This window comes from Diceros bicornis, chromosome 8 (genome assembly GCF_020826845.1).
Source record: "Diceros bicornis minor isolate mBicDic1 chromosome 8, mDicBic1.mat.cur, whole genome shotgun sequence".
Lineage (NCBI taxonomy): Eukaryota > Metazoa > Chordata > Mammalia > Perissodactyla > Rhinocerotidae > Diceros > Diceros bicornis.
In genome coordinates, this window is record NC_080747.1 from 12,370,408 (window position 1) to 12,395,934 (window position 25,527).

Below are 25,527 nucleotides of genomic sequence, written 5' to 3' on the forward strand. Positions count from 1 at the left end.
TACCACAACTTCACAGCTGCTACTCTGTGTGTCATCATATCAAGTGTCCCGTTAGGAAACTGTCCCTCTACTAGTGAAGCTAAGCTTCAGGGGTTTCAATGTGAGTTGGAGGGGAAGCAGTTAGCAAAGCCTCAGAACTTTCTGGGTGTAGGGAGAAGGGATGAAAAATGTAGCTGCCAGAGCCTCACCCCAGAGATCCTGATTCATTAGCTCAGGGCTGGTGGCTGCCATATTAGGTCCTCTTTCCTCATCAGAAGTGGTTGAATCACACTTGCCCAAGCCTGAGGCCCAGCCCTGGAGGAAACAGGTGAGAGATAACAGGCGGAAGCTCATTTTCCTGATCTCCTCCTGAGGTCTGGCCTCTCAAGAACACCTAGTTGGTGGAGTCATTTCCCAATTTGTCAACAGTCACCAGCAAGAATGAACACACAGGGGACAGTCAAAATGGGTGAGCTTCTTCAGGGAAACGGTTACTAACTGATCTCCTTCTTCAGAGGACAGCAGATTTATTCATCCAGGTCATCTACAAAAAAGAGGGTGACAAGGTTTCTTTGCACATTTTTTTGCAATATTTAATATTTAAGTTACGTGAATATATTTTAACTAACTTTTTAATTAAAGAGGAAATAGAAAAATTGAAAAAATTCAGAGTTCGATCGGTAGCGGGAGCGGAGAGCGGACCCCAGAGAGCCCTGAGCAGCCCCACCGCCGCCGCCGGCCTAGTTACCATCACACCCCGGGAGGAGCCGCAGCTGACGCAGCCGGCCCCAGTCACCATCACCGCAACCATGAGCAGCGAGGCCGAGACCCAGCAGCCGCCTACCGCCCCCCCCGCCGCCCCCGCCCTCAGCGCTGCCGACACCAAGCCCGGCACCACGGGCAGCGGCGCAGGGAGCGGTGGCCCGGGCGGCCTCACAACGGCAGCACCTGCCGGCGGGGACAAGAAGGTCATCGCAACGAAGGTTTTGGGAACAGTAAAATGGTTCAATGTAAGGAACGGATATGGTTTCATCAACAGGAATGACACCAAGGAAGATGTATTTGTACACCAGACTGCCATAAAGAAGAATAACCCCAGGAAGTACCTTCGCAGTGTAGGAGATGGAGAGACTGTGGAGTTTGATGTTGTTGAAGGAGAAAAGGGTGCGGAGGCAGCAAATGCTACAGGCCCTGGTGGAGTTCCAGTGCAAGGCAGTAAATACGCAGCAGACCGTAACCATTATAGACGCTATCCACGTCGCAGGGGTCCTCCACGCAATTACCAGCAGAATTACCAGAACAGTGAGAGTGGGGAAAAGAATGAGGGATCAGAGAGTGCTCCCGAAGGCCAGGCCCAACAGCGCCGGCCCTACCGCAGGCGACGGTTCCCACCTTACTACATGCGGAGACCCTACGGGCGTCGACCACAGTATTCCAACCCTCCTGTGCAAGGAGAAGTGATGGAGGGTGCTGACAACCAGGGTGCAGGAGAACAAGGTAGACCAGTGAGGCAGAATATGTATCGAGGTTATAGACCACGATTCCGCAGGGGCCCTCCTCGCCAAAGACAGCCTAGAGAGGATGGCAATGAAGAAGATAAGGAAAATCAAGGAGATGAGACCCAAGGTCAGCAGCCCCCTCAACGTCGGTACCGCCGCAACTTCAACTACCGACGCAGACGCCCGGAAAACCTTAAACCACAAGATGGCAAAGAGACTAAAGCAGCCGATCCACCAGCTGAGAATTCGTCCGCTCCCGAGGCTGAGCAGGGCGGGGCTGAGTAAATGCCGGCTTACCATCTCTACCATCATCCGGTTTAGTCATCCAACAAGAAGAAATGAATATGAAATTCCAGCAATAAGAAATGAACAAAAGATTGGAGCTGAAGACCTTAAGTGCTTGCTTTTTGCCTGTTGACCAGATAACTAGAACTATCTGCATTATCTATGCAGCATGGGGTTTTTATTATTTTTACCTAAAGATGTCTCTTTTTGGTAATGACAAACGTGTTTTTTTAAAAAAAAAGCCTGGTTTTTCTCAATACACCTGTAAAGGTTTTTAAATTGTTTCATATCTGGTCAAGTTGAGATTTTTAAGAACCTCATTTTTAATTTGTAATAAAAGTTTACAACTTGATTTTTTCAAAAAAGTCAACAAACTGCAAGCACCTGTTAATAAAGGTCTTAAATAATAAAAAAAAAAAAAAGAAAAAATTCAAATGCATATAAAGTAAATAGATAAACCTTCCTCTTCAGTTCTCCTCAGAAACAGTTGCTGTTATCAATTTTTTGTGTATCCTTCCGGAAGTATATTATGTATATACAATTTATTTATATTAGACATGCCCATATTTTTCTTATACAAATGAGACCATCTTGTACATACACTGTTTCATATTTTGCCTTTTTCCCTTGGACCTGATTTCATATCAGCACATAAGATCGATTGCATTCCTTTTCACAATTGCACACCTTGCATGGATGACTGATTTATTTTGCCACTTCCCTATGATTGTTGTTTTAGGTTGTTTTTGGAATTTTGCTACTACAACCCTGATATAAAGGCAAATCTTGCATAAATGTCATTTCCCACACATCTGAGTCTATTTTAGGGCAAATATCTAGAAACGGATTTGCTGGGTTAAAGGGTTTGTTCATTTACAAGTTCGATTAGATATTGCCAAATTGCTTTTCAAAGAGATTGTGGCAAAAAAAAACCCAAAGGAATGTGAGAATGTCTGTTTCAAAACACTCTCTTTTGTACCCACTCTTAAGCAATTAGAGTCTCAAATTGGAGTCTGTTTTAGGAGATGCCAGTTACCCAAAGCTCAGTTTTATGAGTGTGGGAGAAAGAGCACTAGTCTGAAAATTAGAGCACCTATGTCCTAGTCCTGGCTTGTTAATTCCTTAAAAGACCTTGGACACGTTACTTCCCTTCTCTGGGACCTAAGGTTCTCATCTGATGACAAGATCTTTGAACTAGAGAAGCGCTGACTCCATAATCCCGAATCTGTGATTCCCTTCTGATCTGGCAATGGTCATTCACCTCGATGTGTAAAAGCAGCTCCATCAATAAGCTTGGATCGGGGCCAGCCCGGTGGCGCAAGTGGTTAAGTGCGCGCGCTCTGCTGTGGCGGCCCGGGGTTCTCCGGTTCGGATCCTGGGTGCACGCCGATGCACTGCTTGTTGAGCCATGCTGTGGCGGCATCCCATACAAAGTAGAGGAAGATGGGCACAGATGTTAGCTCAGGGCCAGTCTTCCTCAAAAAAAAGAGGAGGATTGGCATCAGATGTTAGCTCAGGGCTGATCTTCCTCCCTCCCAAAAAAAGCTCAGATCAAGTCCCATTAAGAGCCAAACTCCGTGTGTTAGGTACCCCATGAGATACAAAAGATAAAGCATGAATGTTGACCATTTAAGAACAATAGCTAGCAAATCTCAAGGAAGTAGGGAACCGCAAATGACAGCTCATAATCAGGTGTCATATTGGATGGCATAGACTATAGGGGCTGAGACTGTTCAGAGGAAAGAAGCCTGACACTAGGCACTTAGTGTCCTCAAAGGATTCAAGCAAAGGTGCCACTCACCTAGATTTTAAAGATAAGTAGAAATTTACCAGGCGCCAGTGGTAGAAAGGAAGCTAGGGAGATAGGGTGGTGTGAACGCCCAATTAACATATGAAACAGTGGGCTGGAGCATGGGGAAAGCCCTCACACCAAATATGGTTTTGTCCTATCACTTGTTTGCACAATTGCTGAGAAATGAACGTGAACTCCCAATCCCCACCAGCTACATTCCTTCCACAGCATTTCCTGTCTCAGGTGCAGCAAGTCCATTCTTTTAGTTTGGTCAAACCTTCAAGTCACCTTTGACTCCTCTTGTTCACGATTCACGTCCAGTCCATCACCAAATCCTATTGATTCCATCTTCAACATAGATCCCAAATTGAAGTCCTCTCCTCCTTCACTGCTCCCACCTTGGTTCTTGGCTGCCATCATCTCTCAAGCAGATTGCTGTGAATGCCTCTTACCTGGTATTGTGCTTCCACCCAGGACTCCTTGCATGCTCTTCTCGGTGCAGGGGTGGAGTGATCCTGTAAAACGAAAATCTGATCATATTACTCCTCTAATAGCGTCCCATGCCACCCAGAGTGAAAGTTAGTCTTTATCATGACCTACAAGTTCCTACAAGGACATGACCTGCTCCCCCTCCTCCAGACCTCATATCCTATCCTGCTGTCCCCTTCGCTCCCTCTCTCTCTTCTCTCCAGCCCCACTAGTTTCTTAGTTGCTCCAGTTACATTCCAGCCTCAGAGTCATTGCACTGGCCATTCCCTCTTCCAAGAAAAGTCTTTTCTAAGACAGTAGCAAGCTCATACGTTCTTTTCGTATGCTCTGAAAACCCTATTTATAATTGCAACCTGCTCCTACCTTCCCTACACTCTCAATCCTCTTTCTCATGCTCAGCTTTTTCTCACAGCACTTATTTATTTATTTTTTTTAATTTTATTTATTTTTCCCAAAGCCCCAGTAGATAGTTGTATGTCATAGTTGCACATCCTTCTAGTTGCTGTATGTGGGACGCGTCCTCAGCATGGCCCGACAAACGGTGCGTCGGTGCGTGCCTGGGATCCGAACCCGGGCCGCCAGCAGCAGAGTGCGCGCACTTAACCGCTAAGCCACGGGGCCGGCCCTCACAGCACTTATTTTACTGCATAGTTAAACTATTATTTTCTTACATTTATTGCCTATTGCCTCTTTCCCCCCCGCTCCACTAGAATGTCAGCTCCATGAGGGCAGGATTTATGTTTGATTGTCGCACTGCCTTAATATGGTGTCTGGCTCACAGAAGGACTCAACACATGTTTGTTGAATGAACGTATAAATAAATCATGGGATTTTCCGATGAGCCGCTATGAGGACAAAATGGGCTGGATGGTCACCATCAAATGGGTGTTTTCCCTCACCCCGTTTTTGACCTCTGCTCAGGAAACTAGTATGTCCTATTCTGATTCTCAGCTGATATCAACTGATCCATTATGGAGTAAGAGATGAAGAAAGGCAGAGGGGTTACACCCAGAGCTTTGCATTTTAGCTCTGTCACCATTGTGTAGATCACAGTCCCTGAAACTCAGTTTCCTCATCTGTAAACTGGGGGCAATGATACAAACCTCCCAGGAGAGATTAAATGAGATAACAATGTAAAAAGTATTTTAGCAGGATGTCTGCCATTTTGTAAATACTCAAAAGATCTTAATTAATTACTGGTGTTATATAACAGAGACATCACATCTTCCCCCTAGAATCATCTTAAAGGAGGGCTCAGAGTCAGATGAAGTGCCCAACTCTATGGAAACTCATGGTGGAATTGGGTGGGGGTGGCCTGGCCACACGCTGGGGTCCTTGCCCATGACAGGGTCCTGCCACCGTCTCTTCTTGGAACCAGCTGTTTTCACCAGGTTTCCATTTCCTCTTCCGTGCAGTCGCGTCCCTGTGACAATCTTTGCCAGTAGAGTGGAAAAAACCTGTTTGGGTCTTAGGAAAAGAAATTAAAAAGCTGGCTTAAGACCAACCTTGTAAGAAATGCTCTCCTGCGGGTGGCTCCCTTCCTCTCCCTCCCCCATTCCCCCTCAAGAATTAAGGTAACTGTCTTTAAGGGGAGGGGGCTTTCAAAAGGAATGGAATGGGCGAGTTGATGGCGAGGGTCAGGGTCAGGCTCCAAGCAGGTTCGGTGAGCCAGTGCATGAGGAGGAGGTGGGGGCCGGAAGAGCGCGCTCCTGCCTCCTGCCAGGCCCGCGGGGCTCGCTGGAGCAGGTCCCAGGCAGGCCCCTGCCGAGGGCGGCCGCCGCGCTGATTGGCCCCGCGCGCATGGGGCGACATCAGGCGGTGGGGCGGGAGCCGGGCGCGGCAGGGGCAGGGCTGGCCGGCCTGGGGCGCTGCCCCTCAGCCCAGGTTCCGAGCAGCCCCTGTGCGGTTTTCCTTCCCCAGGTGTGATCAGGCAAGCGTGCGAGCAACCCAGCGTAGCCTCTGCCAAGTGGGTGACTAAGTCTGCCCTGGGCAGGAGAAAGAAAGTGAATTTAAAAAGGATAAAGGTTTCCAGACCGAGAGATGGCCGCCTCCAAAGGGAACTTCCCACCACACCCTCCCCTCACACCCCCATAAAAAACGCAGTTTATTAACCATTGTGTTCAATATTTTACATACTGCCTGCTGGTTGGATTCTCACAACAACCCCAAGAAGTAGGAGCTATTTTTAATTCCCATTTTACAGGCGAGGACGCCCAGGGAGGTTAAGAACTGTCCACCCACTACAGTCAGTAAGTGGCCAAGTCAGGCTTCCTATCCGTGTAGCTCTTTGCCTCCAAAGGACTGAACCACTATCCCACTATCCTGTACTCTTTTTTTAAGTTTCCGTTAATAAAGCATCTTCTATTTTTATTGAAATATAATTGACATATAGCATTATGCTTGTTTCAGGTGTACAACATGATGATTCAATATTTGTATATACTGTAAAATGATCACCACAATAAGGCTAAACATCCATCACCATACATAGTTAGAAATTTTTTTTTTCTCTTGATGAGAACTTTTCAGATCTACTCTCTGAAGCATCTTCTTATTTATACCAGGTTTGCTTGGGGACTTGAAACCAATTTTCCTCATTGTAGGTGGTAACGAGGAGACTACACACGTCTTAGCCTCCACCTCAGACCACACTCTGCATCCTTTGACCCAAACCTGCTTCTCTAGAATTCCTTGTATCACTGAATCAGCAAGTCAGAAATTTAGCAAGGGTCCTCACTGCCCACCTCCTCTAGACTGTTATAGGGGCAGAGAGAGTGGGCTCTCTAAAACACCATGCCAGTAGGCTCACCCTTCTTTATGCTTTGGGGGGCTTTCCTTGGCAGACTGGGAGACCCTCCTGCCTCCTTTGCCCACTTGTCATCCCTCCGACCCCCCAGCCCCCCCCCCAACTACCCCCAGCCAGGACTCCAGCCCCACTGAACATTGAATGAGCCAGGACTGTCCAGTCCTCACCAGGTCCCCTTGGGTGGGATGTAACCCTGCCTTCTTGACTGCCAGTCTCAGTGGTCTCAAACATTTTGTCTTCAGGATCCCTTTACAGTCTTAAATTTTTTTTTTAATTTAATTTTTTAAAATTGAGGTAATATTGGTTTATAACATTATATAAATTTCAGGTGTACATCATTATATTTCAACTTTTGTATAGACTACATCGTGTTCACAACCAAAAGTCTAGTTGCCATCCATCACCATATACACGTGCCCCTTTACACTCTTAAGAATTATTAAGAACCCCTAAAAGCTTTTGTTTCTGTGTGTTATGGCTATTAATATTTACTATATTAGAAATTAAAACTGAGAAAATTTAAAACTGTTATTTAAAAACAATAGTAGACCCACGACATGTTAAGTGAAACATTTTTTATGAAAAATAACTATATTTTCCAAAACAAAAAATAGTTACAAGATTGACATTGTTTTACATTTTTATGAATCTTTTTCATGTCTGGCTTGGGGGAGCCAGCTGGATTCTCCTATCTGCTGCTGCATTCAGTCTGTCATGAAATGACTGTAGCCTCTGAAAACTTTCAGTGTCCACTCCTGAGGGACTGAATGAAAGGCACATAACATCTTAGTGTATTAGGACAATAGTTTTGACTTTGTGAACCCCTGAAAGGATCTCAGGAACCTCCTAGCAAGTCTCCAGATCACAGTGAAAATAGTCGGCCGTTTTCAGAATATCTGGCCTTGTTTTGCTTGTCTTTGTTGAGGAGGGGGAAAATCTCCCCCCTACCCTTCTAAGTTCTTCTGGCTCATCTAAAAATTAAATTGACATGAGACAGATTAATAGGAGAAAATTAAATTTAATTTTTTAGGTATGGGGAATCCACATAAGCATGAGAGATTCCAAAGACAGTCAAGCAAAATGAGGTATATATGCTACTCTGAGCTATGGAGAAGGGGGTGGGGTTCTGAGGCTTCAAAAGGAAGGAAGACAATTCATAGGAAGATGGGAAAAGCTAATGTTTGGTAAACAAATGTTTGCCATGCTATGGAGAGACAATGAGACACAGAGAGGACTTTGATCAAACTGGCCTTGTTGAATTTCTCCCAGTTGACCACACCTAGCTCATATTCTTTGTAGACATTTCTGGTGATAACTCTCTCCCTGGAACAGGCCCTTTATCTAAATTCTTTTAGACAGTTAAGGGGGAGGTAAAAAGCTCTTCTCGAATCTTTTGTTGCTTAAGAATAATCAGGCTGAAATAATCCTCAAGCTAAAGAGACACATTTTGGGATGACGAATTCTGCTTCTCTTCAGACCCAAGGGGGGACGTCCCTGCCTGTGGCAGGCAAAATAACAACCCCCCTGTCCCCAAGATGTCCATATCCCAATGCCTGGAACCTGTGAATATGTTACCTTACATGGCAAAGGGACTTTGAGGATGTGATTAAGGTTAAGAATTTGAAGTAGGGAGAGTATCCTGGACTATCCAGGTGGGCCCAATCTAATCACATGACCCCTTTTTAAAAGGGGAGAATCTCTCCCAGCCGTGGTCAGAGGGAAATGTGACTATAGAAGAATCGTCGGAGATGCACCCATGCTGGCTTTGAAGATGGAGGAAGGGCATCATGAGACAAGGAATGTGGGCAGCTTACAGAAGATGAAAAAGGCAAGGGAATAGGTTCTCTCTTGGAGCTTCCAGAAAGGAATGTAGCCCTCCTGACAACTCAGTTTTAGCCAGCAAGACCTGTGTTGGACCTCTGCCCTCCAGAACTATAAGATGATACATTTGTGACCTCCAGAACTAAATACATTTTTGTTGTTTTTAGCCATTAAATTTGTGGTGATTTGTTACAGCAGCCATAGTAAGCTAACATCCTAACCCCCTGAGGTCAGGCCTCTCTCTACCAGGTGAGGAGTTTGTGGGTCTAAGGGGCTTTGTCCACTAAGAGCTAGTGCCCACCCTCCTTCTAGACTTCTTGTGACTCAAGGACTCAGAATTCATTGCCCGTGTTCCCCAAGCCCACTTCTCCATCTGCACTGGCCTGTTTTCTGGGTGCATCCTCACAAGGGTGGGCCATGCTGCTGGTGTGTGCACCCCTAGACAGAACTGGGGATGTGCAGGCTTGGAGGTTCACAGAGGTGGAGCTGTGGGTGAGAAGAGAGGGGACAGACTGACGACTGAGGGCTGGGGGCTGGGCACTGGGAGCTGGATGGGGAGGTGGCAACTATCTCCCCTCTTCATGCTTCTATTCTCCAGCCTAGAGATCTGAGGAGCCCAAGAATTCTACATTTTATCCTGACCTTCTAAGACATTAGAAAAGTCTATTTGTTAGGAGAAGAATAGAACATATTTTATTTAACAGTTTGCCAGTTTGATCTATAACTTTTACGTATTTAGATATGGGGACGTGGGACCCCATGTGTACTCTTGCCCGGACCCTGGAAATATCGGGGGGCAGGCGTGGTGTGTACTTCAGACTATTTTCTATGCATCTGCACATCCACGCATATGTATAAACATGTTGTTTTCTCTCCTTCCCTCTGGCCCTTCCTCTCTCTGTCTCCCTCAAGGGGCAGAGGAGACAGCTGTAGAGACAAGCAGAGTTAGTCCATCATGGTTGACCTGGCTTCCTGGGAACATGCTCCATTCCAGAACTCTTTCTGAAATACCTAGTCTGTGTCAGGTGCTGTGCTTAGGCTTAGGGACACAGCCGAACAAAACACCAACCCCAGCCTAAACTTGCAGGATTGTAAGATTAGGAACCCCTGGAGTCAGTGAGTAATTCAATAAACTTTAATGAGCACTGCTATGATCCAAGTATGGGCATAGAGAGATGAAGCTGGCTTTTCTCTGCCCTCGAGGAATTTATAGCTAGATAAATGCTTGCAGGAAGCTGTTGTGGGTACCATAACAGAGACAGAGGGCTTTCGGGGGACCTGAAGAGAACTGCTGTCCAACTCGCCTGGAAGGGTCAGGACTCAACAGAAGAATTACAAAGAGCTTGAAACTATGTTTCTAAGATGAGTTAACACCCATCAGAGTGGGCTCTCTCATCCATTCTTGGTGGGAGCATAAATTGGGGTGCTTTTCAAAGGTGGAGACTTGGCACAACCCACCAAAAGTAAGGCTGCAAATATCCTTTGACCCAGCAATCCACCTGCTAGCCTGTGGATTTACTAGCAAAAGTTTGCCCAGAAACATGTGTAATGGTGTTCACTGTATTGCTTGTAACAGTGAAAGCACAAGAAACAACCAGTGTTCATCCACAGGGGCTGGGTTACATAGAGTTGGCACCTCCCTGTGCTGGAATGCACAGTAGCCCATAAAGAGTGAGGCCGATTTGTATGTGTTGCTGTGGAAAGATAACCAAGATAGACTTTTAGGTGGGGAAAGCAAGAGGCAAAACTGAGGAGATTATAATCCCATTTCTCTAAACGATTTTAATGGGAGAGGAGGTGGATATGCTGGTCTGTGTGTGGGAATCCCAAGAAATTGTTCATAGTGGTTTCCTCCAGGGAAAGCCATGGGAAAGAGAAAAAATACCTTCTGTTATTATTTGTATCTTCTGATCTGCTGGAATTGTCTAACCATGTGTTATGGGCTTAATTATGTACCCCTCAAATTTCATATGTTGAAGTCCTCACCCCCAGTACATCAAAATCTGACTGTATTTAGAGATAGGGTCTTTAAAGAGGTGATTAAGGTAAAATGAGGTCGTGAGGGTGGGCCCTAATCTGATATGACTGCTTTTGTTTTTTTGTTTTTACATTTCTGTATTAAAAAAAAAAAAATCCTAGTAAGTGTCATGTTAAAAAATGAATTGGGCACGGTGGCCTGGTGGTGGGGAGGGGAGGAGGGGGGAGGACAGAGGGAGCAGAGAAGCAGAGTAAGGAAAAGCATGGAAGTTCAAGGTCCTGGAGTGTTCTCATGTGCTGGGCGTGTGCAGGGGGGTGGTAGGTAGGGAGAGAGTGTGTCTTAATGAGATCGGAGCCTGCAGAAGTTGTTCAAGGGCAGGACTTGTTGGCTCTTTGGTTCTGCTGGGGAGTCTGGTCTTGATCCTGAAGGTGATGGGGAACCGTTGAAGGGTTTTATGCAGGGAGGGACACGGGCTGACAATTGTGTGGAAAGACCACTGAAGGGGACAAGAGTGGTGGCAGAAAGCAGACAGGAAGCTGTGGCCAAAGTTCCAGGAAGGTCACTGAGAGCCTAAACTTCCACATGGCCATGAGCAGGGACTCTGGAACCAGACGGGCTGGTTTTGAATCCTGGCTCGGCCACTTAGTGGCTATGTGACCTTAGGCCAGTTGTTTAACCTCTCTATGCCCCAATTTCCTGGCTGCAGGACAGGGATAATGAGAGTACCTTGCTTGTAGTGCTGTGAGGGTTAGCTGGGTTCATGTGTGTCAGAGACTCATGACAATGCCTGCTGTCGTAACTCTGCACCGTGTCTGGGTTGCTGTGTTTGCTGTTCATTTACCCAGGGCCAGAGAGCTGGTGTGTCATATATGCCTACTCCGTTCTTGTGGGGTGATGGAGAAGGCATGCAGTCCCAGGAGGCTGGCTAATATTAGACTAGAGAAGGGAAGTGGCTGTCCCGAGGCCACATGATTGGTTAGGAAGGTGATGGGCTGGAATGTGAACCCAGGTCTGCTGGCTCCAAAATCCACACCCTTGACATTTATGCTGTGGACCTAGCCTGAAGCCTGGTACTTAGTAAGACCTCAGTGAATGGCTTCTGAGTGAGGTGACTGAAATTAAGTTTCATAGAGGTTAAATGACTTGCCCATGGTCACACAGCTGGTAAGTAGCAGGGCTGGGAATTGAACTCAGCCTTCTAGACCCACAACCAAATCTCAGTACACTAGAAAGTGGGGAGGGCTTATGGGTTAGGAACCAAATTTGCTGTGCTGAAGAGCGGAACTGAGTTCACGATCAGTCACTCAGATATACTTGGTTGAGATAGATGTGCTGAGGCTCTGGGTCTCAACTTCAAAACTGCAACTGGGCAGGCCCTGGGCTCTTACTGAGACAAACTCTTCATTGGGTAGTGCTGGTGAAAAATGGATGTGCATGACATTTGTGAAAATACAACAAACCAACAAAAAGCAGGATAAATGCTCTCAGAGTTGGAGAAACTCTCCTGCAGGGAAGGGTCTATGAGTAAACTCTCCCTAAGTGTGTGATGAAACGGTGTGGTATCAGGAAGTGTATCATAGAATCCACTGGCTGGGGCTTGACTCTGCTGCTCTCTGAGCTCTGTGGCATTTCACTTCATTCCAACAGCATTACGGATGAGCCTCACTTTAGGTAAGACTCAGGAACACACCAGTCGCCACAAGTCACAAACCCGACCGTGTTTGTTGTTCAGTACAGACACGAGGTTGGGAAATCAGGCTTCGGCAGCCTGCCAGATCTAGTTTCAAATCCCAGCTCCATTGTTTTCTAGCCATCAATCTTTGGGCACTTAGCTTCTTTAAACCTTGTTTGCCCCATCTGTAGATGAGGATAAAAAAGAGTCAGTGAAGACATCTGACTCTTAATTATACTAATAAAAATTAGTATCATTATAAGTTTCCAAAAAGCTAGAAAAAAATAAAACAAATGACTCTTACACTATCAAAATAGGTATTATCTGGACACTAACAGTCCTGTGTTCTTCTGACAGGTAGGTACCTGCTTTGAGCCTTCCCTAAGAGCTTAAATATTCTTATTTTGGATGCTTATTGTTTAACCTGTTGTGTCCCCTCTGAATTAACTTCACTTAAGAAAGCAGGGATGTGTGTAATCTATTTTCAAATACATTTATTCAAAAGGATGCAAATTTCATAAGTTGGATTTTGTAAGATAATATAAAATATATATATTGGTCTCTGCCCCTAGTTGGTGGCACAGAGCTCCTTGTAATTTCCTAAGTTATAAGAGCACTAGGAGCATCTTTTGTTCTAATATTTGGTTTTTGACTCCAGTTCCTGATGCAGGGCTCCTAAATCCTTTGGAATTTTCTAGGTGATAGGAGTGTCTTTTGTTTGAATGAGGTGACTCTGGGTGGGCTCCTGGATGAGGGCTGGTCACCAGGAAAACCAAGCCATGATTAGGAGCTTGGAATTTTCAGCACTACCTCCCATTCTCCAGAGAGAGGAGAGAGGCTGGAAATGGAATTAATGTTTGATCATGCCTACATGATGAAGCCTCCATAAAAATCCCAGAAGTACAGGGTTCGGAGAGCTTCCGGGTTGGTGAACACATCCACGTGCCGGGAGGGTGATGCATCCCAGCTCTGCGGGAAGAGAAGCTCCTGCTCGGGACCCTCCCAGACCTCACCCTAAGTATCTCTTCATCTGCATGTTCATCCGTATTCTTTATCATATCCTTTAATAAACTGGTAAACGTAAGTAAGTGTTTCTCTGAGTTTTGTCAGCTGCTCTAGCAAATTAATCAAATCTGAGGAGGGGGTCATGGGAACCTCCAACTTGTAGCCAAGTCAGACAGAAGCTGTGAGTAACCTGGAGACCTACTACTTGTGATTGGCATCTGGAGTGAGGGGCAGTCTCGGGGGACTGAGCTCTTAACCTGTGGGGTCTGATGCTATCTCCAGGTAGATAGCGTCAGAACTGCATTAAATTGTGGGACACCCAGCTGGTATTGCAGAACTGCTTGGTGTGTGGAAAACCCACACGTCTGGTATCAGATGTGTTGTGAGTGTGGCAGTAGTGTGAGAGTAAAGGAGACACACAGGAGAAGAGTGGGATTTTCTGACACAGACTTTTATGCTTTTTGACCTGTGTTATAGACACTCTAATTTCAGAAGGCTGTGGGATTTTATGGAAAGAAGGTACATAGGCTTTAGATTCTGACAAACTTCACTGCAAAGCAAAGACACATGAGAAACCCTTACGAAGGTTAATTCTCCCAGTTTTAGGACCTGTCAAATTGTCAATGACTCATCTCTCTGCCCTGGGCCCTTCTTTGATTCTGTTAATCCCAGAAAAACAGAAGTTTCAGGACACAAAGACTGAAAGTAGGCAAAGACCCTTTGTCCCCATCTAAAACAAAGCTAAACAATGTTCAAATATAGCCCACACCACTTCCAGCTCTCTGCCCAAGGTGGGTATTTTAAAATGTGGGTTTCATTATTATTCAGGTATAGTGAGGCCCAAGGCCCAGGAGATGACAGCCCTATGAAAGATAGTTTGTTATTCACACTTCCCAAGAGGAGGGGGCACATCACATCACGCAGGGCCACATAGGGAAGCACCAGAGTCGGTTAGGAGACAGAGAAAGGGGGGAGAAAACATGGCAAGAGCCTGTATTGTGGTTTCTGCAGAAGCAACAAGCAAGGCAGGGTAAGCAGGCTTAGAATTGGCTAGTCCGAATAATTTCAGCAGGCTCTGGCGTGTGGGGGCTGTCCTGAGTTGTTTAGTACCTGGCTCTGGGGTGATTAGGGCAGGGGAATATTGGCCTGGAGTGTAACAGCCCTGTGAGATCTCAATAAAGGAGATGTTTGGGGTGTGGGCTTTGGATTGGCTGGTTTGCATATGAAAGGAGTGTTTGCAGGTGGATCCTTTACTATCTCTAGAAATTGCTAGCCCTGGGAGTGGCAGTCTCTCTTGGGTCAGCAAGGCCTCAAGATGGCAAAGCATCAGAAAATATAGAGAATAAAAAACATGATTAATACAGTGGGGCAGTGGCCTTGGCTCTCGGATGGGCTCAGGGTGGTTGGTCTGCAGTGCACAGCCAAGCTCTGTGGCCTGGAGCAGGTGACCACCTTGAAGGGGTGAGATGTCCTGAATCCTGTTATATCCTCCTTGGACCAGAGTCCCAACTTTCCCACTTCATTTGCAGTCCAGAACAGCAGGGTTGGGTGTTTACTCTATTCTCTACCAGAAACATAGCACTCAGCCAGCACAGTCTCCCGAACAAGAAGGCTTTGTGTAGGACCTGCAGTTAGTGCATTTTCTCCTTCCTTGTACCCATTTTGGTTTTTGTTTGTTCGTTTGCTTGTTTTCCAGGAAAACGACACACAGAGGTTGGCGGACTTGCTTCAAGGTCCATTAGTTCTAGTTGTTTCCTAAGAAGAGGAGCTGTCACAGGTGCCACCTGCTGGTCCTGTTCTGTGCACCCTCTCCACCGCCACAACCCCTGTTCTAAACCGAACTCTGACCCCAGCTGGGGCTAAGAGAGGCAGACAGCACCCTGCTTACACATGTCCGTTTCTGATGGGAAGGGCTTTGTCATAGGCCCCTCTCTAGTGGTGGGGGAAGCTTAGGAGGCCTGATCGAAGTGAATACAGGAGTCCTATTCAAGGCACTAGACCTGTGGACCTTCTGCTTCCCCAACAGTTACCAGGGATGAGGTGGAATCAAGCCAGTGGATTTGCATCTGAGACAAGTGCTAGGAAATGCATCCCAACATCATTTGGTGAGTGGACACTATCCTTTAGTGTGGTATATCACTCATTCAGCATTGCTTTGTTTATTTCTACATTTAAAAATATTAACTGGGGCTGGCCTGTTGGCACAGCGGTTAAGTCCATGTGTTCCGCTTCAGCAGCCCAGGGTTCGCCGGTTCAGATCCTGGGCATGCACCTACTCACCGCTCATCAAGCCATGCTGAGGCGATGTCCCACATAAAAGAGCTACAACTGTATGATACACAACTATGTACTGGGGCTTTGAGGAGAAAAAAAGAAAAAGAGGAAGATTGGCAACAGATGTTAGTGCAGGGCCAATCTTCCTCAAAAAAAATTAAATTAACAATGTTTAATAGTTGCTTTAGCATTTCTAGAAAAAGCATTGATAAATATTCATCATTTAATTTTTATTTAGAATGGTAATTCTACCTATATAGTTATGGCATCACGAGCTGAGTTTTGACAGAGCATCTGAAGGGGAGAAAGGTCAGTAGGAGACCCAGTAGGGGCCTCTGTCCACTTCCTCAAGCCCCTTGGAATCCTAGCACTGGTGTATAGAAGCAGAGAGTTACAAATCCCCACGGCTAGCAAGTTCACTGGAGATGCCCAGGGACCCTTGGGGAGGCTGGCCTGGCCCGTCTGGGAGAACAGCAAACTTGTCTCTGCTCTAAATGATGGGGCAGAGCCAACAGAAAGAGCAGAGGGTGTCTGACAAGGAGTGAGGTGAGGCCAGGCACAATGTGACTGATGTGCTTTGTCTTCTCGGAGCCCTCTGAGAGAAGCTTAAGTAATAGATTGGCCGTAGCAACCATTATCCACTCTGTGAAGAGTGTCAGGAAAGGCAACGGACTGAGACAGAATGGTGATGGTTATTTTCCCCACCTGCTTCCTCTTTGAAGAGGGGGAGTTCCAAGGAGGGTTGATATCTGCCTAGGACTGTGATGTGTGCCAGACTGCAAACTCTGAGAGGATAAGAGAGGAACTGCTTTGCAAAAAGAATTGGAAGAGCTTTAGGAAGATGGGGGGAGCTGTGGAGCTCTGGAACAAAGAAGTGAGGCAGGCTGTGGTGGGAGCACAAGGTGGGGGAGAAGAGCATCGTTGAACGAGGGGGACCCGTAGTACAGATGTTTTCCTGCGTGGTATGTGATGCAGCACTTCTCAGACTCTCCATGACGTCTTCAGTAAAATGTGGACTCCTCATTAATGGGACACTTCAGATATACTTTTTTGGGGATACAACTAAGTGTTGAGTCTTACTCTGAGGTGGGCACAGGGGTGAAAACAGAGGCTACCCAGTGACATGCTCATTTCTACCTCTTTGGCTGAAGCAAACCCAGTGGCCATATCCAAGGTCAAGGTTTGTTAATTCTATTTATTTCCTAAGAGGAAGAGTTGTTCACGTCTGTCTCATCCACCAGGACTGGAAGTGCCTCCACAGTCACATCATTCTTATCCATCTCCTTACCTCTAGGGCCTGGCACGGTGCTTGGCACAGAGTAGGTACTCAATTAGTGTTTATTGCGTAAAAATGTTGCTGTAGATTTGCCTTATTTTTCCATCACCACCATCCTAAGTCCAGATGGCACCTGGACTATTGCAGTATCTTTCCACGGCTCCCATCTTTTCAGGTTCTCCCACTGCAAATGCACCCTGCACTTGATCACCATCATCACTGATCTCCAATACCACTTTGATTGTAGTTGTTGTTGACTTATCAAACTTTACCACCTCTATCCTTCACTCCTTGGAAATCTTAAAGGGCTCTGCATTGCCTAGAAGCACATCTACATTCTTCATCCTGAGGTTTAAAGCCTCACAGGGAGTTCTAAAGATAAAAAGAACTCAGGTATGTAAAAACCTCTTGCAAAACATTCAGAAAGATACAGTAGTTAGTTACTTGTGGTACTCATTACTCTTTCCAGATTTCTTCCACACATTTACACCCTAAAAGGGCATTTTCCTGCCCATTTCAGCTTGGGTGTGGCCACTGGATTTGCACTGGCCAAAGAAGTGGAAATGAGTGTGCCACAGGGTGGAAGCTTTAACAGCTATTACTGATTTGCCTCCTTCTTTTCTGCCATAAAGTGACCATGACACTCCATCAACTCATCCCCTGGAGTGAGAACCCAATGGAGGAAACCCCCTGGGCTGATCTGAACCAGGCAGATGGTAGGAACTGCTGTTCCCATGTACAACACAGGAACCATCACTACCACGTAGACAGAGGAGGGAAGGAGGGCAAGAAGCTAACTCGCTTGCCCAGGTCACTCAGCAATTCAGGGGTAGAACCAAGATCTCCCCAGTTCCAGTGGGAGATCTCGTCATCAATGCAGCTTCACTTGGCCCCTCCAGGAAGACACAGAAGCAGAGTGAAAAGCACAAAAGATTTGTCATTAGACAGACTGGTTCAAACACCAGCTTTGCCGGATACCAAGGAGTCCCAGTTTCCCCCTTTATAAAATGGCAACAACAACAACAACCAAAACCTGCCTCATAAATTTATGGGAAGGCTGCAGTAAGCTAGGGTGGGAGCCCTGGCAGGCCTGAGTAGGGACTTGGTATCAGTCAGTTAACCTTGTCTCTTCCCACAGTCTGGCTCTCCTCTTTGTCCCCTGGATTGACCACACCAACTCACCTCTGAGGTCTTGCTCATGCTGTTCCCTCTGATTATAAATCCCTCTCTATCTCCTTCTCTCCTCCCTCTCAAAGCCCAGCTGAAGTCCCAGCTTCTCCATACAGCCTTCTCCCAGCTTCCTGCTCACTCTTCTCCCCAACAATGAGATTCCATCAGCACCTGACGTTTAATCAACTCATGGATTTCACTGTTTCACCAGTGAGTGGCTTATCTCCCTAATTGCACTAGATGTGCCTTGAGGGCATTGACCAGCCTCCGCCTCTTGCATCCCTCCTGGGGCTTGGCCCAGTCCCAGATCTGCCTCTTGTTGAGTGAGTGGCTCTGGGTGCATCCCTTCACATCACTGTGTCTAATTCCTCCCCTACACATGTGGGGAATCATTGGACGAGGTCTGAAGCTTTTCCAGTCACTATGCATGTGGCTTCCCTGGTTGATGCAGCCAACTGTAGGCCCAAGATATTTCTATTAGCAGATAGGACAGATGAGTAATGGAGACCACAGTCCTTGGAGACTTTGATCAAGTGGATTAAGAACCCCTTCCTCAGCTCTCTTTGCATGTGGCCAAACCCTTAGTAGCTCTGGAAGAGAAATTCAACTGAAAACCTGAAGAAATGCCTTGAGAAAGAACTACAGTAGCCTCTTATAAGCCAAATTCAATGAGGTAATAAAAATCAGTGCTTTAAAATATCCAATTAATCTAAACACAAAGATGGTTGGTTTCTTTTTTTTTTTTTAATAATTTTATTTATTTATTTACTTCCCCAAAGCCCCAGTAGATAGTTGTACGTCATAGCTGCACGTCCCTCTAGCCGCTGCACGTGGGACGCGGCCTCAGCATGGCCGGAGAAGCGGCGCGTTGGTGCGCGCCTGGGATCCGAACCCGGGCTGCCAGCAGAGGAGCGCGTGCACTTAACCGCTAAGCCACGGAGCCGGCCCAGATGGTTGGTTGCTAACCTTTCTCAGTATAATCCAACAACTCTCACCAAAGAGGCCTTCGTCCAGCCTGATGTGGTTGGAAGTTTTGTTTTTAAGTGTGTATCTGTAAAGGAAATCTTAAAGAATTCCTCACTGCAGACCATTATCTTGCTCGAGATGTCTGGAGCACTGTTGGATGAGTTCGTGTTTTAAACCTTAGTATTCTCATGCAAGTTGCAGAGAGAAGCATCTTTTCTTCTGCTCCTATTTTATAGCACTGAAAATCCACCCAGCCATCTACTCACTCATTCACTCAGCAGACATTGATTGGGCATGACCTTGTGCCAGGCACTATGCTTGGCACAGAGGATATGGAGCTCCCAACATAGTAGTGGGGTGTGGGGACAAGTAATTAGGCAATTAGAGTACAGAGGGTGCTCGGCCCTGCCCCTTCTTGGTCCTTCCAGGTCTGGGCTCCATCAGTGATCCTCCCTTTTCTGAAGTATCATCACCTTCTCCCTCTTCTCTGCTTCTCCTTCTCTACCAGCTCTTCCTCAAAGCCTCCTTCATACCATAAAACTCTGCTGACCTGGTGGTCCTCCTGGGTATCATCCTACTTTTCTCCCTCCTCACCCGGACTTGTAAGCAGAGTAGTTTACATTCTCAGCGTCCACTTCTTCACTTTCACTTCATTCCTCAACCCACGGCAATCCATCCACCAGCTTCAATCTTAACTGCTCTTTCTAAAGTCAGCTATGACCTCCTAGGATCCAACCAGCAGACGCTCTTGTCCTTTTGTTTCTACTGTGTTTAATGTTGTTGATCACTCCAGCCTCTTCTCTCAAGAAGCATCGTTCTCTGGCTTCCCTTGTCTTCTCTGGTCTTTCTCCTCGTCTATCTCCTGTGTAGGCTCTTCTTCATCCTCCCACATCTCAGTGCTCACGCTCCCTAGCCTACTTGGCCCTCTTCTGCAGATACCCCCTCTCCCTGGGACATCTCATCCACTCTCATGGATTTAACTAGAATTTTCCTACTAATAGTTTTAATATCTAAATCTCTGAACAGAGACTACTCAATTTTTGGACTAAAATCATAATGTCTGCTAGATATCTATACTTTGATGTCCCATAAACAACTTAAATTCAACTTGTCCCAAACAAAAGTCCCAAACTTGTTACCTTTCTCTAAACCTGTTTTTCGCTCCTTTTGTATCTTTTTTTTCAGTCTCAGTTGCTGGCACAAAAATTCAGTTGGTCATCAAATATGAATCCTGGTTTTTGTCTTCACTAAGACCCATCAATTTCTTCCTTTCTTTCTTTTTTTTTACATCAAAGCATAACCTCTTTCCTTTCTATCTGTACTTGTTTTCAGCTCCTTGCCATCTCTTACCTTTTTCCCCCTGGTCTTTCTGGTCTCCCTGGCTCCTGCCTCATTGCCTACATCTCTGTCCACTAAACTACTGTCAGGGAGGTCTTTATGAAAACCCGTATCTGACCATGTTGCCTCCTTACCTAAAATCCTTCTATGGTGACCGTCACTATACAGGATAAAATATCAACTCGTTAACCTGGAAGTGCTGGATGGTCTCCACCTCCCTTTCCAGATCCACTTGGCACCTTTCTCGACCCTTCTCTGACCCAGAAGACTGACCTTATGGACTGGCTCAGCTGGGCTCATTTGCCCTCTGGCTTCTGATTGGGTTTGGTCATTGGGTGGCACCAGAAGGATGTCAGAGGGCAGGAGGAGAAAGAAGCCTAGATATTTATTCTCTGGCGTCCAAGCTGCAGGTTCTTCTCCCAAAGGCTCTAGCACCAGTGGTGGTGGGGTGGGGTCTCTAGTGTTAAAGCTACAGTTCCCTCTTGGGTTCTGGTAACAGTCTCCTCCTTTGCTCCTTCTGGCCTAGTGGAGGTGGTGGCTCCTTGGCTCAGAGTTGCTAGCCCAGGTGTTTCATCACCCCTTGGTGGTTTTCCTTAACCCTGCCACATCCTTGTAATAGTCCCTTCATTAAACGCTCTTCAGTCACCTTGCATCTTACACCTGTTTCCTGCCAGCACTCTCACTCAAGTGCTGACAAACGAGGCTTTCTGCAGCCCGACCAATACTTTGCCTTCCCATTCCAACCTTAGGCATGCGTCCAGCAATATCCCACTGCCTGGGGTTCTCTGTGGGAGCCATGCTTTTCCTTACCTCTGTGGCTTTGCCCATGTTAACCCCCGTTTAAGGCATCACCCTCTGTGGCATCATCTGATCCTAGAAGGTTCTATCTGTCCTTAGCTAGGTTTAGGCTTCTGGGTGCTTTTGTTGCATTTATTACATTCTTGTTAAACTCCTCCTTTATCTTGGCATTTAGGAACACAGAGTTTAATGACAGATGGTTTGGATTCAAACCCTGATCCTGCCTCAATTTTCTCCTCTGAAAAACAGAAGTCCCTACCTCGTAGGATTGCGGTGTTGGTTAAGTGAAGTAATGTTTGCTGAGAGCATAACACAGTGCTGGACATGTAGAAACTTTTGGTAACTGGGCTTTCTCTGTCTGCCTCTTGCTCTTGACAATGAGCTCCATGAAGAAAAGGACCTTTCTTATTTAACTTTCATCCCCCAAATGCAGTTTAGTAACTGGTATAGAGTAGGTTCCCGATGAAAAGGTGTTGAAAAAAAGAAGGAATAAAAGGTGGTAGGAAGAAAGGAGAAGGAGGAAATAAGGAGACAGAGAGAGTGGGAGGGAGAGAAGAAGGAGGGGTGCTAGACTAGAGGGAAGCACAGGGGCAACAGAAGTCAAGAAAAGGAGTCCCTGCTCAGCTGGGAGTGGGAAGGGAGAGGGTGGGGAAGGAGCATGAGAAAAGGGGTCCTACAGTGCGCCACGTGCATGGGGGAAGGGCGATCCAGGCAGGAAACAGCATATGCGATGGCAAAGGCAGGAGGCTTGAGAGGGCACAGGACGCTCTGGAAGGGAAAGTGGTTGGGTTCTCCTGGACGATGGCGTCTAGCAGGGGCTGGAGGTGGTGGGAAGAGGAGAGACTGGCAAGGCAGGCAGAGCCCAGAGCACCTCCTGTACTCTGCGCTAAATTTGTATTGCATTCTGAAGGCGATGGGGAGCCACTGAAGGGTTTGAAGAAGGGTTTGAATGACCTGACCAGAGGTGCTGCCAACCACCTCTTCCCATTGCCGAGCAGCCCATGCCCAACAAATGACTCTCGCCCAGCATCAGCCTTTCCTAGCTGGCATCATCCGTCACCAGCTGTTATCTTCAACATTTGTCACATCCTGGGTGACCACTGGGAGAACAAGCTTTGGAGTAAGACAGACCTAGGTTCTAGGTTATTCGACCGCCTGAAGCCTCATTTTTCTGTCCTGTAAAATGGGCACAAAGTACCACACATTCTTAGTGCTCCACCAACCTCGGCTGCTTTTCCTGGTCTTATTGTTACCCACTTCTGCACTTTGCTGTCCTGGTCCCAGCACCACCATCCCCTCCCGTGAGATGCTCTTGGTGAATCAGAACAAGCCCAGTCATCCGTGGGAGGCCCTGCAAGTCCCTGGCAGGCTCTGGTATGTGAAAGGCCTTGGGGTGTCTTTCATCAAAAGTTGTCAAGTTTGCCTAAGTTTTTTTAATCTCTCAAAGTGAAGAAATTTGTACTTAAGCTTTGGGAACAGATAGCTACACAACATCCTCAAACAGTGGCAGAGGGATAATTTGCTTCCTGGTTTGGGTTAGTTTTGTGCCTCTGGCAGCATTCAGAGCTGACAGAAAAGCAGACACAGCTCCAAACTGCCTCTCAACTCTCCTTCATTTTAAGCCTCTTTAAAAGTCTATTTTATTGTCTTGAGAATCAAGAAGTCTTCCTTGTATAACTCTTCTGAAAGAATCGAGCTCATGGGTTGTCACTCTGGCTTTTCTAACTTAACTGGGAGGAGACATGGAATCATCCTGACACTGGGAAGGGTGACATATCACCGGTCACCTTCTTATCTTCCTGAAAATGTCAACCTCAAACTCACATTCCAATGTAATAGCTCTTCCTGCTGATCTTCTAAAAATTAGTTATTTCTTTCTTTGATAAAGGAATGTTAGTTTGGACCATATGAAATTGCTGTTTTGTGGGTCAAAAGTGACAGAATGTTGGTAACTTCATATGGTTCAGCCTAATACACAGCGTAGTGAACAAATTTAAAGACAAGTCTCTGTCCTATTGCCATCCCCTGTTTCCTCTCGCCAAAAGCAACAGCTGCTGCTAGTGATTTGAGAAACCCTTGTATACAAGTTGAGAAATATTTTATACACATATTAATTTATAAGTATACGGAAGCATAATATGCACAGTGGTTTTTTTTTTTAACCTTTATTTCTTTAGCTGCATCTCTTAGAAATCATTCCAACTCACTCATTCACGTTTTTTAACCAGTACCTGTGGATTTGTCGGTTGTTTCCAGTGTTTTATGATGATAACAATGCCATAACGAACATCCTCACACACACATCTTTGTTATGTGCAAGTATATGTAGCATAAATCTCTGGAAGGGAAATTATTAGGCTAAACAGCTTGATTTTAAATTTTGAGAGATATGGACAAATTCCCCTCAAAATGGGTTGTACTAATTTACACTCACTCCAATAATGCGTGTCTGCTTGTTCTGTAGTCTACACTTTATGACAGTGTCAATCTCATGTCTTTCCTCACTACTTGGAGATATTTTTTTGGCCCATAAGTAGCTCATATTAACTAACAAGGCTAAACTGAAGCAGCAATGGTCAGCATGCTGTCCGTCGGCCTGTTGGCTCTCAGATCCACTTCCCATCCTGTCCCAAGCTGCTTTGCATGGTGGGGCGAGGGTGCTAAAGAGAACTCATTTCTCAGACTCCCTTGCCCACTGGCTTCAGGTTGGGATTGGCCAGTGGAGCAGAGGGAAGGAAGAAGCCAGAGCATTCCCTCTCTCTTCTTCTGGTGGCATTTCCAGCAACCACTGTGACTTCAGTTCCCCTCAGGGGGTTCTTCCCTCCAGGGTCCCAGCTCCAGCCCGGTGCCCTGGCTCCTGGGCTCTGGTCACTCCACCAACTCCCTTTGTCTCTCCCGCCCTAGGCTGCAGGTGGGAAGCTTCTGCCTTGTAACTGCCCTTTTAGCTTTTCCAATATTGTTGTAACTAGTTCCCTGTCTTTAATCACCTCTGCTGAACTCTCTGCTTTAGCTTGGTGTGTTTGATTCCCTGTCTGCCATCACCTTACTGGACACTGAACTGTACACCTGGAGTTGACAAAAGTAAGGAGAAATAGCCACATTCTTATACTGTTGGTGGGAATGGAAACTGCTGCAAAATTTTTTGGCAGGCAGTTTGGAAGTATGTTCCAAGAGCTTTAAAAACGAGTGTGCTCTCGCCCTACCTTTTAGAAATACATGTTGAAATATTATGAATGAAATGATGTATGTCTGGGATTTGCTTCAAAACAATCCAGGGGAAAGATAGCTGGGACCAGGTATAGATGAAACAAGATTGGCCGCAAGTTGATGGTTGTTTAAGCTGGGTGAAGAGTACTTAGACACTCATTACGTTCGTCTCTTTACTTACCAATGTTTGAATTTTTCAAAATTGAGAAGTATCTTTCAAAAGACCTGGTAGTCTACTTTCTAGGAATTTATCCTAAAGAAAAAAGATTCCCAAATGTGAAAAAAAAGAGATTTATCTTTAAGGATGGTTTCTAACAGCATTGTTTATAATAACAAAAAATTGTCAGCAATTTAATTTGCTAACAGTGGAAAGTTTTTACCATAATTTACAATATATCACATACTGCACACTATTTAAGCTTAAAAAGATGTTGCAAAAACAAGCGTGTCATCAAAGATGTTCATGATTTTTTTTGTTCATGATAATTTAAGAGACAAAACAAGTTATAAAAGCATCTGATATTATAATCCCATTAAAAATCTTTTTACGTGCGTCTAAAAGAGGATGTGCAGGATATATACACATGTATGAACAATATAGTCTGCCAATGGATGGGGTTGTGTTCTTTCTTCCTTTTATTTGTTTGCACCTATTGGTTTGTTGGTTGTTCTTGTTATTATATACATGTATTACTTTTGAATTATCAAAAGTAAATGGCACATTCTTTCTTCCTCGTTCCCTCTCTTTGTTCTTTTAATGTCCCTTTTTAAATGGCCACTACCCTTGGTTGAAGGTGAGTATGCATCAGGTTAGCGAAGTGAGAGGGGGTCATACCTGAGCTTCTCTTTAGCAAATGCCAGTTATCTGTTAACCTTTGCCAGGCAGGGCCTAGGAGGAAATGGGCACAGGTTGAGATAGAGGGAGGAATGAGCAAAGGGGGTGCTAAGGCAGACGGAGGCAGCCACAAAACCTTCACGCTTGGCTGGTGCCGGGTTTACCATGATTGGGAGTGCAGGGGTGGGGGATGTGGATGGCAGAGGGAGGCACGGCCTGGTACGGGCCCCTTCACGTGCCCCTGGCTATCCTGGCCTCGTCCCCTCTTACATATTCTCTGTCTGTTGGACTATTGGTGCCTCCCTTCTGGAATCAGCCTCAGTTTTGCCACTTTGCA

The 25,527-nt window shown here is 46.0% G+C and overlaps 1 protein-coding gene across 1 annotated transcript; it reads left to right on the plus strand.

Moving 5' to 3' along the window:
• Nucleotides 1-665: 665 nt before the first annotated feature.
• On the plus strand, nucleotides 666-2,184 carry LOC131409489 (Y-box-binding protein 1-like). Its single transcript, XM_058546772.1, has one exon. The coding sequence runs from the start codon at nucleotides 789-791 to the stop codon at nucleotides 1,761-1,763; it is 975 nt and encodes a 324-aa protein (XP_058402755.1). The 5' UTR covers nucleotides 666-788; the 3' UTR covers nucleotides 1,764-2,184.
• Nucleotides 2,185-25,527: the final 23,343 nt, after the last annotated feature.